This window comes from Bufo bufo, chromosome 1 (genome assembly GCF_905171765.1).
Source record: "Bufo bufo chromosome 1, aBufBuf1.1, whole genome shotgun sequence".
Taxonomy (NCBI): Eukaryota; Metazoa; Chordata; class Amphibia; order Anura; family Bufonidae; genus Bufo; species Bufo bufo.
Genome location: NC_053389.1, coordinates 526,337,848 through 526,349,907, shown reverse-complemented (window position 1 = coordinate 526,349,907; position 12,060 = coordinate 526,337,848). Strand labels below are relative to the sequence as shown.

General features: G+C 41.9%; 1 protein-coding gene across 3 annotated transcripts in view; it reads right to left on the bottom strand.

The window, feature by feature from the left end:
• The window catches only part of ASB15 (ankyrin repeat and SOCS box containing 15), a 105,809-nt gene that overhangs the window by 20,767 nt on the left and 72,982 nt on the right, over nt 1-12,060 (bottom strand). For all 3 annotated transcript variants that reach the window (XM_040411780.1, XM_040411789.1, XM_040411798.1), the window contains one exon: nt 10,278-10,523. In XM_040411780.1, coding sequence (XP_040267714.1) covers nt 10,278-10,523 — 246 coding nt within the window. The remainder of the gene's footprint in view (nt 1-10,277; nt 10,524-12,060) is intronic.

The following is a 12,060-nucleotide window of genomic DNA, read 5'->3' as shown; positions in this document are numbered from 1 at the left end:
CCCTGTAAAGCTCCATTCAGACGTCCGCATGATTTTTACGGATACACTGATAGATGGATCGGATCTGCAAAACACATACAGGCGTCTCCCTGGAGCCTTCCAGGGGGGGTGATCACCCCATATAGACTCCCTGATCACCCCCCCTGTCATTGATCACCCCCCCTGTCATTGATCACCCCCCCTGTCATTGATCACCCCCCCTGTCAGGCTGCATTCAGATGTCCGTATGATTTTTACGGATCCACGGATACATGGATCGGATCCGCAAAACACATACGGACATCTGAATGGAGCCTTATAGGGGGGTGATCAATGACAGGGGGGTGATCACCCCATATAGACTCCCTGATCACCCCCCTGTCATTTATCACCCCCCTGTCATTGATCACCCCTCTGTAAGGCTCCATTCAGACATTTTTGTTGGCCCAAGTTAGCGGAATTATTATTTTTTTCTTACAAAGTCTCATATTCCACTAACTTGTGTCAAAAAATTAAATCTCACATGAACTCACCATACCCTTCACGGAATCCAAATGCGTAAAATTTTTTAGACATTTATATTCCAGACTTCTTCTCACGCTTTAGGGCCCCTAGAATACCCCACATGTGACCCCATTTCGGAAAGAAGACACCCCCAGGTATTCCGTGAGGGGCATATTGAGTCCATGAAAGATTGAAATTTTTGTCCCAAGTTAGCGGAAAGGGAGACTTTGTGAGAAAAAAAATAAATAAAATCAATTTCCGCTAACTTGTGCCAAAAAAAAAAAATTTCTATGAACTCGACATGCCCCTCATTGAATACCTTGGGGTGTCTTCTTTCCAAAATGGGGTCACATGTGGGGTATTTATACTGCCCTGGCATTTTAGGGGCCCTAAAGCGTGAGAAGAAGTCTGGGATCCAAATGTCTAAAAATGCCCTCATAAAAGGAATGTGGACCCCTTTGCGCATCTAGGCTGCAAAAAAGTGTCACACATCTGGTATCGCCGTACTCAGGAGAATTTGGGGAATGTGTTTTGGGGTGTCATTTTACATATACCCATGCTGGGTGAGATAAATATCTTGGTCAAATGCCAACTTTGTATAAAAAAATGGGAAAAGTTGTCTTTTGCCGAGATATTTCTCTCACCCAGCATGAGTATATGTAAAAAGACACCCCAAAACACATTGCCCAACTTCTCCGTAATACGGCGATACCACATGTGTGACACTTTTTTGCAGCCTAGGTGGGCAAAGGGGCCCACATTCCAAAGAGCACCTTTAGGATTTCACAGGTCATTTACCTACTTACCACACATTAGGGCCCCTGGAAAATGCCAGGACAGTATAACTACCCCACAAGTGACCCCATTTTGGAAAGAAGACACCCCAAGGTATTCCGTGAGGGGCATGGCGAGTTCCTAGAATTTTATATTTTTTGTCACAAGTTAGCGGAAAATGATGATTTATTTTTTATTTATTTGTTTCCTTACAAAGTCTCATATTCCACTAACTTCTGACAAAAATAAAAACTTCCATGAACTCACTATGCCCATCACGAAATACCTTGGGGTGTCTTCTTTCCAAAATGGGGTCACTTGTGGGGTAGTTATACTGCCCTGGCATTTTAGGGGCCGAATGCGTGAGAAGTGGTTTGAAATCAAAATCTGTAAAAAATGGCCGGTGAAATCCGAAAGGTGCTCTTTGGAATGTGGGCCCCTTTGCGCACCTAGGCTGCAAAAAAGTGTCACACATGTGGTATCTCCGTACTCAGGAGAAGTTGGGGAATGTGTTTTGGGGTGTCATTTTACATATACCCATGCTGGGTGAGAGAAATATCTTGGCAAAAGACAACTTTTCCCATTTTTTTATACAAAGTTGGCATTTGACCAAGATATTTATCTCACCCAGCATGGGTATATGTAAAATGACACCCCAAAACACATTCCCCAACTTCTCCTGAGTACGGCGATACCACATGTGTGGCACTTTTTTGCAGCCTAGGTGGGCAAAGGGGCCCACATTCCAAAGAGCACCTTTCGGATTTCACCGGTCATTTTTTACACATTTTGATTTCAAACTACTTACCACACATTTGGGCCCCATTTTGGAAAGAAGACACCCCAAGGTATTCGCTGATGGGCATAGTGAGTTCATAGAAGTTTTTATTTTTTGTCACAAGTTAGTGGAATATGAGACTTTGTAAGAAAAAAAAATCCAAAAAAAAAATCATAATTTTCCGCTAACTTGTGACAAAAAATAAAAAGTTCTATGAACTCACTATGCCCATCAGCGAATACCTTAGGGTGTCTACTTTCCGAAATGGGGTCATTTGTGGGGTGTTTGTACTGTCTGGGCATTGTAGAACCTCAGGAAACATGACAGGTGCTCAGAAAGTCAGAGCTGCTTCAAAAAGCAGAAATTCACATTTTTGTACCATAGTTTGTAAACGCTATAACTTTTACCCAAACCATTTTTTTTTTTCCCAAACATTTTTTTTTTATCAAAGACATGTAGAACAATAAATTTAGAGCAAAATTTATATATGGATGTCGTTTTTTTTGCAAAATTTTACAACTGAAAGTGAAAAATGTCATTTTTTTGCAAAAAAAATCGTTAAATTTCGATTAATAACAAAAAAAAGTAAAAATGTCAGCAGCAATGAAATACCACCAAATGAAAGCTCTATTAGTGAGAAGAAAGGAGGTAAAATTCATTTGGGTGGTAAGTTGCATGACCGAGCAATAAACCACTAAAGTTGTGGAGTGCCGATTTGTAAAAAAGGGCCTGGTCTTTAGGGGGGTATAAACCTGTGGTCCTTAAGTGGTTAAATAAGAGACTACTTTATTCTGCCGTTAGTATGGGTAGCACAAAGTCGATGACAGGTTCCCTTTAAACAAAACAATCTCCAGCAAGCTATGCCTTGCTGAAGCAGCACTATTTCTGGATTTTAGTTATCTCACCCACCTAAACTAAAACACCGGGTGAAATACACATCCCCACCATACCTCTGCCATGCACTTTATCACATATCCCCCCACCTCTGTTCACACCTGTGGGGGTTGATACTTGCAACAAAACAGGATGCTTGTGACAGGCCATCCGTATTACCCTGCAGTTTTCCATCGCGATGATAGCCCGAGAATTTAAAATTCTGCAAGGAGAGAAACCACCTGGACCTGTGCTGTATGGAAAAGTTGAATTTTTTTAACGACCCGACCCACCTGGCCACCTTCCTATTTCTCTCTTTGTTGCTCCACATCCAGTCCAGCAGAGACCGATTTGTCACCACTGTAAACCTTTTACCCTCCAACCAGAATTTAATGGATTCCACCTCCCACTTAATGGCTAAACATTCTTGTTCCGTAATGCTGTACCTTTTATCTACGCTTAAACAGATGATCACAGCAATCTCTCATATCCTGGCTGGTGTGGGTGCTCGTCAAGGTTTTGTTCTTTGCTCCACCTCAAGAACTATACACGTCATATAAATTTAGACAGCACTCCAAAAGGTTATGATGCTTAGTGAATTTTATTTCATTTCAGCCGGTCATAGTGGTACCCCTTTTTTCTACAAGAGTCAGCCTTCTACTCTGGTATCTCACTGGCTGCTCCTTACCATTTACTATCTGAGGCGACACTGCTCTCAGTCCCTTATCAGACACCCCTGCCTGGACCCAAAATTCTTTCTGAGGCTGCTTCTAAGTGAGTAAGAGAGATTAGGAGTTTAATCTTCTTTCTGTGTGCAGTGGATGGCAGCTAGTCTCCACCCACATCCCCTGGAAAACTACAAACTACACATTTAGCATGTACAGGGGAAAACTGCTAAAAAATTCAACATACAAGTCATATAGTGGCTAGAAATAGTATGATTTCTTCATGTACACACACTGTACTATTTGTTGAAAGTTTAGGTATGCTTTAAAAAAAGAAAACAAATTAAAAAATTTCTTTCAAATATGTCTATATTCTGCAAACAATTTATATTAAATGCTAACATTTATGTTCCTTAACCCCTTAAGGACCGGGCCATTTTTCACCTTAAGGACCAGACTGATTTTTGCAAATATGACATGTGTCCCTTTATGTAGTGATAACTTTAAAACTCATCCAAGCCATTCTGAGATTGTTTTCTCGTCACATATTGTACTTCAAGACAGTGGTAAATTGAAATCAAAATATTTCATTTTTATTTATAAAAAAAATATCAAATTTACAAAGAAATTAAAAAAATTTGCAACTTTCCAAATTTCAATTTCTCTGCTTTTAAAACAGATAGTGATACCTCATAAAATAGTTATTACTTTACATTTCCCATATGTCTACTTCATGTTTAGATCATTTTGTGAATGCCATTTTATTTTTTGGGGACGTTAGAAGAAACTCTCCATTTTTTGGGGACGTTTTTAAGAAAGTTTCCAAAACCCACTTTTTAAGGACCAGTTCAGGTGTGAAGTCACTTTGTGAGGCTTACATAATATAAACCACCCAAAAATTACCCCATTTTAGAAACTACACCCCTCAAGGTATTAAAAACGGATTTTAAAAAGGTTGTTAACCCTTTAGGTGTTCCACAAGAATTAATGGAAAATGGAGATGAAATGTCAGAATTTCACTTTTTTTGGCAGATTTTTAATTTTAATCATTTTTTTCCGCTAACAAAGACAGGATTAACAGCCAAACAAAACCTCAATATTTATTGCTCTGATTCTGTAGTTTACATAAACACCTCATATGTGGTTGTAAATTGCTGTATGGCCACACGGCAGGGCACAGAAGGAAAGGAACGCCATATGGTTTTTGGAAGGCAGATTTTGATAGACTGGTTTATTGACGCCATGTCCCATTTGAAGCCCCCCGATGCACCCTTAGAGTAGAAACTCTAAAAAAGTGACCCAATTATTGAAACTACACGGAAATAATGGAAATTGGAGCTGAAATATCAGAATTTCCCTTTTTCGGCGATTTTCCATTTTAATCATTTTTCTCCGCTAGCAAAGCAAGGGTTAACAGCCAAACAAAACTCAGTATTTATTGCCCTGATACTGTAGTTTACATAAACACCCCGTATGTGGTCGTAAACTGCTGTGCGGCCACACAGCAGGGCGCAGAAGGAAAGGAACGCCATATGGTTTTTGGAGGGCAGATTTCACTGGGATAATTTTAATTTGCCATGTCACATTTGAAGACCCCCTGATGCACCCATAGAGTAGAAATGCCCAAAAAGTGAACTCATTTTGGAAACTACGGGATAAGGTGGCAGTTTTTTTGGTACTATTTTAGGGTACAGATGATTTTTGGTTGCTCTATATTACACTTTTTGTGAGGCAAGGTAAAAAAAATTTGCTGTTTTGGCACTGTTTTTATTTTTTGTTATTTAAAACGTTCATCTGACAGGTTAGATCATGAGCAATTTTTATAGAGCAGGTTGTTACAGATGCAAAAATACCAAATATGACTACTTTTTTTGGTTGTTTGTTTCAGTTTTACATAATAAAGCATTTTTGAAAAAAATTATTTTTTAGTGTCTCGATATTCTGAAAGGCGAATGTCTTATGTAGGGGCTCATTTTTTCGGTATGAGATGACGGTTCTGGTACTATTTTGGGGCGCTTATGACTTGGTATTACACTTTTTGTGATGTAAGGTGACAAAATGACTTTTTGATACCATTTCTATTAGATTTTTTTTACGGTGTTCACCTGAGAGGTTAAATCATGTGATATTTTTATAGAGCAGGTCGTTACAGATGCAGAGATAACTAATATGTATACTTTTTTTATTTATGTTTTATACACTAATATAATTTTTCATCACAAAAAAAAATCATGTTTTAGTGTCTTCATATTCTGAGAGCCATAGCTTTTTTATTATTTGGGCGATTGTTTTAGGTAGGCTATTATTTTTGCGGGATGAGATGACGGTTTGATCGGTACAATTTTGGCATGCATATGACTTTATGATCGCTTGCTATTACACTTTTTGTGATGTAAGGTGATAAAAAATGGCTTTTTTGACACCGTATTATTATTATTTTTTTTTTACAGTGTTCACCTGAGGGATTAGATCATGTGGTATTTTTTATAGAGCAGGTTGTTACGGATGTGGAGATACCTAATATATATACTTTTTTTTTTTTTTACATTTAACACAATAAAATCATTTTTGAAACCAAAAAAATATATGCCGTATTTTTCGCCCCATAATATGTGCTTTTTTCCCCCCAAAAGTGGGGGAAAAGTGCCCCTGCGTCTTATGGGGCGAATGCTGGCAATTTACATCGCAGTCTGCGATGCTGCAGCATCGCAGACTGCGATGTATTAGTGAGGAGGGTCTGTAGTAGGCGGGGAGAGCGGCGGGCAGTGCAGGCACTGTACTCTGGCCCGCCGCTCAGTATGTACTGTATTATACCTAGTGTTAATCATAATATCTAAACTGCGCTCCCCCTGCTCCCCATCTGTACCGTACTTACCGGTACATGTCACACTCTGTCTCCTGTAATAAGCGCTAGCAGGCAGGCCGGGCTTCAGGCGGCCGTAACTCACTGAGGTCACGTGCCTGCTCCGCCTACTTTATGAATGAAGCAGGCGGAGCAGGCACGTGACCTCAGTGAGTTACGGCCGCCTGCAGCCCGGCCTGCCTGCTGGCGCTTACTACAGGAGACGGAGTGTGACATGTGTACCGGTAAGTCCGGTACAGATGGGGAGCAGAGGGAGCGCAGTTTAGATATTATGATTAACACTAGGTATAATACAGTACATACTGAGCGGTGGGGCCAGAGTACAGTGCCTGCACTGCCCGCCGCTCTCCCCGCCTACTACAGACCCTCCTTAGGGAGCTATGGATGGGATAATGATGGGGGGGGGTCTGTGGATGGCATTATGATGGGGGATCTGTGGATGGCATTATGATGGTGGGGGGGATCTGTGGATGGCATTATGATGGTGGGGGGATCTGTGGATGGCATTATGATGGTGGGGGTCTGTGGATGGCATTTTGATGGGGGGGGTCTGTGGATGGCATTATGATGGGGGGGGATCTGTGGATGGGACTGTTATGGGTGGATCTGTGGATGACACATAGCAGTGTCATCCACAGATCCACTACTCCATAACAGTGCCATCCACAGATCCCCCCCACCATCATAATGCCATCCACAGATCCCCCACCATCATAATGCCATCCACAGATCCCCCCCACCATCATAATGCCATCCACAGATCCCCCCACCATCATAATGCCATCCACAGATCCCCCCCACCATCATAATGCCATCCACAGATCCCCCCCGCCATCATAATGCCATCCACAACTCCCCCCCATAACAGTGCCATCCACAGATCCCCCACATAACAGTGCCATCCACAAATCCCCCACCCCATAACAGTGCATCATCCACAGATCCCCCATAATAGTGTCATGCATAGACCACCATTAGTTCAAACCCATTAAAAGCACACCTTTTGGTTAAAAAATTTTTTTCTTATTTTCTTCCTCAAAAACCTAGGTGCGTCTTATGGACCGGTGCGTCTTATAGGGCGAAAAATACGGTATATTTTAGTGTCTCCATAGTCTGAGAGCCATAGTTTTTTTTATTTTTTTGGCGATTGTCCTATGTAGGGGCTCGTTTTTTGCAGGATGAGGTGACAGTTAGATTGGTACTATTTTGGGGGGCATATGCCTTTTTGATCACTTGGTATTGCATTTTTAGTGATGTAAGGTGACAAAATGGCTTTTTTGACATTTTTTTTTTTTATGGTGTCTATTGGACAGGGTGGATCATGTGATACATTTATAGAGCTGGTCGTTATGGACACGGCAATACCTAATATGTTTGTTTTTTCTTTTTTTTTATTATAAAATCAGAGGAAAAGGGCGTTTTTTAGTTTTTTTTTACTTGAAACTTTTTTTTTTTTACTTTATTTTTGTTCCACTCTGGGACTTCAACTTTTGGAAGTCTGATCCCCTCTGCAATGCATTACAATACATCTGTATTGTAATGCATTGCCTGTTAGTGTATTACACTGAGTAATACACTAATAGGTTGCCTCGTAGAAGGCAGGTCCCCATGCCGTGCAAGGCATTGGGCAGCCTCTGCAAAGCATCGGACTGCCTTTTCACGCATCGGGTCCCACACCACAGCAGCGCGGGGATCCGATGTGTTCCTTCGCCCCCGCCGCAAACCACTTCTTGTAAACAGCAATGTCGGCGAATACAGCAGGGGCCCGGCTACCAGGGACTGCCGGACCCCTGCAGTGATCAGGCGGGCACAGCTCCTACACCCGCCCGATCAGCCCGCGTGCATGTACGGTGGAATGCATTCTGGCACAGCCTCCCCTGCTATATATGCACGGCATTTTGTGTTAAGGGGTTAAAAGTGTTCATCTAAAAATTAGCAGCACCCTATCCTGTTCATTGTTCACCTCGCACAGCTCCAAATATTTTGTAGTGGTTGTGTCCGGTATTGCAGCTCTGTCCAATTCACTTGAATCTGTTGCACAGAGCTGCAGTACAAGGCGCAGTCACTGCCAAATGTAAAGAGCTGTGCCTGGTAAACAATGAAGAGGCTACTTCCGCAAGCGGATTAGTGGGGGTGCCTGGAGTCAGACCACCACCTGTCTGATATTGATTGTCTACCCTAAGGATTTTATCAATATCTTACTCCCAGAAAACACACATTTCTTTATTTCACAAATATTTTAGATCATTTAGACTGATCTTTGAAAGGTGAAGGCTAGATGTGTCTTTCACTCATTATGGCAATCAAACAAAACAATAGCTGACCACAATTGGCAATAACAGATAGCTGTTTCAGGGTGTTGCCCCTCATCAGTGTGGAGTAGGATTCTGGCTAACTGGGAGCAATGCCTTGGAGACTACTCAAACAAAACAATAGCTGATCTTAGGGAGACCAGCTACAGAAAACACTGTGGAGCCTCATTTAAGAGTCTCGACACGGCAATCCAAAGTGCAAAGCTCCCTGGGAAACAGTAATATGCAAAATAACCATGGAGCCCCAGTTATGGGTCTTCAACACAGTGAAAGCCAGATATCCCTCAAAGGAAGAAAAACCGAGCAAAGGGGTGTCCCCATTAAGGAGATCACCAAATCCACCATATTAAGTGGCCCCTATGTCAAGATCCCGCTCTTTTACAAGCTTTAAGGATGTGACGGGGAAGACCTAAGCCAGTTATCCATCCACAGACAGCTGTTTCGGGGTGTTGCCCCTCATCCGTGTGGAGTAGGATTCTGGCTAACCCAGTAAGGGATACTGCCTTTATCCAGAGACCTCACCTCAGAAACATTTTATATTAAGTGTAGAAACTATATAATATTTTCTCATTGTTGCCCTGATCCATTCCCGCCTTGATTACTGTAACTCACTATTAATAGGTCTCCCCCTCACCAGACTCTCCCCTCTCCAATCTATTCTTAATGCAGCAGCCAGGGTCACCTATCTGTCCAACCGCTACTCCGATGCCTCCGCCCTCTGCCAGTCATTGCACTGGTTGCCCATACAGTATAGAATCCAATTTAAACTGCTTGTCCTCACACACAAAGCTCTACACAGTGCTGCACCCCCCCTACATCTCTTCCCTCATCTCCATCTACCACCCTACCCGTGCCCTCCGTTCAGCCAATGACTTATGACTGACTTCCACCCTTATCCGAACCTTTCACTCCCGGCTGCAAGACTTCTCCCGAGCTGCACTGGTTCTCTGGAACGCCCTACCCCAAGAAATCAGGTTAAAACACAATATACACAGTTTTAAGCACTCCCTAAAAACACATCTTTTTAGGGTGGCCTATCACCTCCCCGATCTAACTCCTCTGCATACAGCCCATTTATCATTTCCTGAACCTCATCCTCCACCAAACTCTCCACTGCACCCATGCACCCAGAAGCACTTCATATATTGGCTGCTGACTGGCTTATGCAGCTTTATATCTGCTCCCCTAATCTCCCAAGATGGCTGGACCATTGTACAAAAAAAGCACTTTTACCTTTTGTGTCACCCCTATCTCCCCATAGATTGTAAGCTCTTGCGAGCAGGGCCCTCACTCCTTTCTTTATTATTGCTATGTCATTTATGACTGTTTGTACATGAACCCCCGCACTTTAAAGCACTGCGGCATATGTTGGCGCTATATAAATAAAGATTATTATTATATTCACTATTATTTTCACAGAAACTACAAAATTGAAGTGTCAGTAACATTTAGTATATTGCAAGAACAAACTGAATCAATGATTTTCACACTTGGCATCATTATAACACATTACATAGGTTTTCACATACCTTTATGTATTAGTTGTTCCAATACATCACATTGACCAAATTCAGCAGCAACTCCTAATGGTGTCACACCAAAACCATCTCTAAGGTTGACATTCCCACCATTTTTCAAAAGTAAGGAGATAATATCTTTGTGTCCCTGTTTTGCAGCTTCATGCATTGAGGACCATCTCTTCACACAGGGCTGGTTGATAGTACAGTCGTAACTGATCAGAAGGGACACCATGTCATAACTTCCTATCCTTACAGCTAAAAAGGAAAATAAAAAGCAGGTGTGATGTAAATATAGGTTGTGATTCAAAGTTAAAAACCACAACAAAAACTTGGCTAAAAATCACCAGATTCATTGCCCACTTTTGGTGAATTTTTCATATATACCAATTGTGCAATATAATACCATACTGAATCTGAGGAGTGCAGTCATAGAAAAATCAAATTCCTCACACTGGAGCTACACCTAGACTTTTAGGCTGGTTTCACACATGCGTTGCGGGAAAATGTGCGGGTGCGTTGCGGGAACACCCACGATTTTTCCGCGCGAGTGCAAAACATTGTAATGCGTTTTGCACGTGCGTGAGAAAAATCGCGCATGTTTGGTACCCAAACCAGAACTTCTTCACAGAAGTTCGGGCTTGGGATCAATGTTCTGTAGATTGTATTATTTTCCCTTATAACATGGTTATAAGGGAAAATAATAGCATTCTGAATACAGAATGCAAAGTAAAATAGGGCTGGAGGGGTTAAAAAAAAATTATAATAATTTAACTCACCTTAGTCCACTTGATCGCGGCCCAGCATCTCCTTCTGTCTCCTTTGTTGAATAGGACCTGTGGTGAGCATTAAGTACAGTTACAGGACCTTTGATGACGTCACTCCGGTCATCACATGATCCATCACCATGGTAAAAGATCATGTGACGTACCATGTGATGACCGGAGTGAAGTCATCAAATGTCCTGTAACTGTACTTAATGCTCACCACAGGTCCTATTCAACAAAGGAGACAGAAGGAGATGCCGGGCCGCGATCAAGTAGACTAAGGTGAGTTTAATTTTTTTTATTTTTTTTTAACCCCTCCAGCCCTATTTTACTTTGCATTCTGTATTCAGAATGCTATTATTTTCCCTTATAACCATGTTATAAGGGAAAATAATAATGATCGGGTCTCCATCCCAATCGTCTCCTAGCAACCGTGCGCGAAAATCGCACCGCATCCGCACTTGCTTGCGGATGCTTGTAATTTTCACGCAACCCCATTCACTTCTATGGGGCCTGCGTTGCGTGAAAAACGCAGAATATAGAGCATGCTTTGATTTTCACGCAACGCATAAGTGATGCGTGAAAATCACAGCTCATCTGAACAGCCCCATAGAAATGAATGGGTCGGTATTCAGTGCGGGTGCAATGCGTTCACCTCACGCATCGCATCCGCGCGGAATACTCGCCCGTGTGAAAGGGGCCTTAGTAGCACGACAGCTACAGACATAATTGCATACAATTCACTTTACTGCTGGGACTGCAGCTGTAGCTCAATAATTAGTATAAATTAGTAGTGCTACAAAAAGTCTAGGTGTAGCCACTGCCTCAAGGTTCTGCCACACATTCAAATTTTTTATGCAGTTTTTGAACCCAAAATCAGGAATGGATCATAAAAGGAGACTTATTAAGGACAGATATTACTTCTATTCTTTTTTTAATCACTCCTGGTTTTGACAAAAACTGCATAAAAAAAACCTGAACATGGTGGTACTGGGGAGGGCAGCATTATTCAGGTAAGAAGAGCTGGG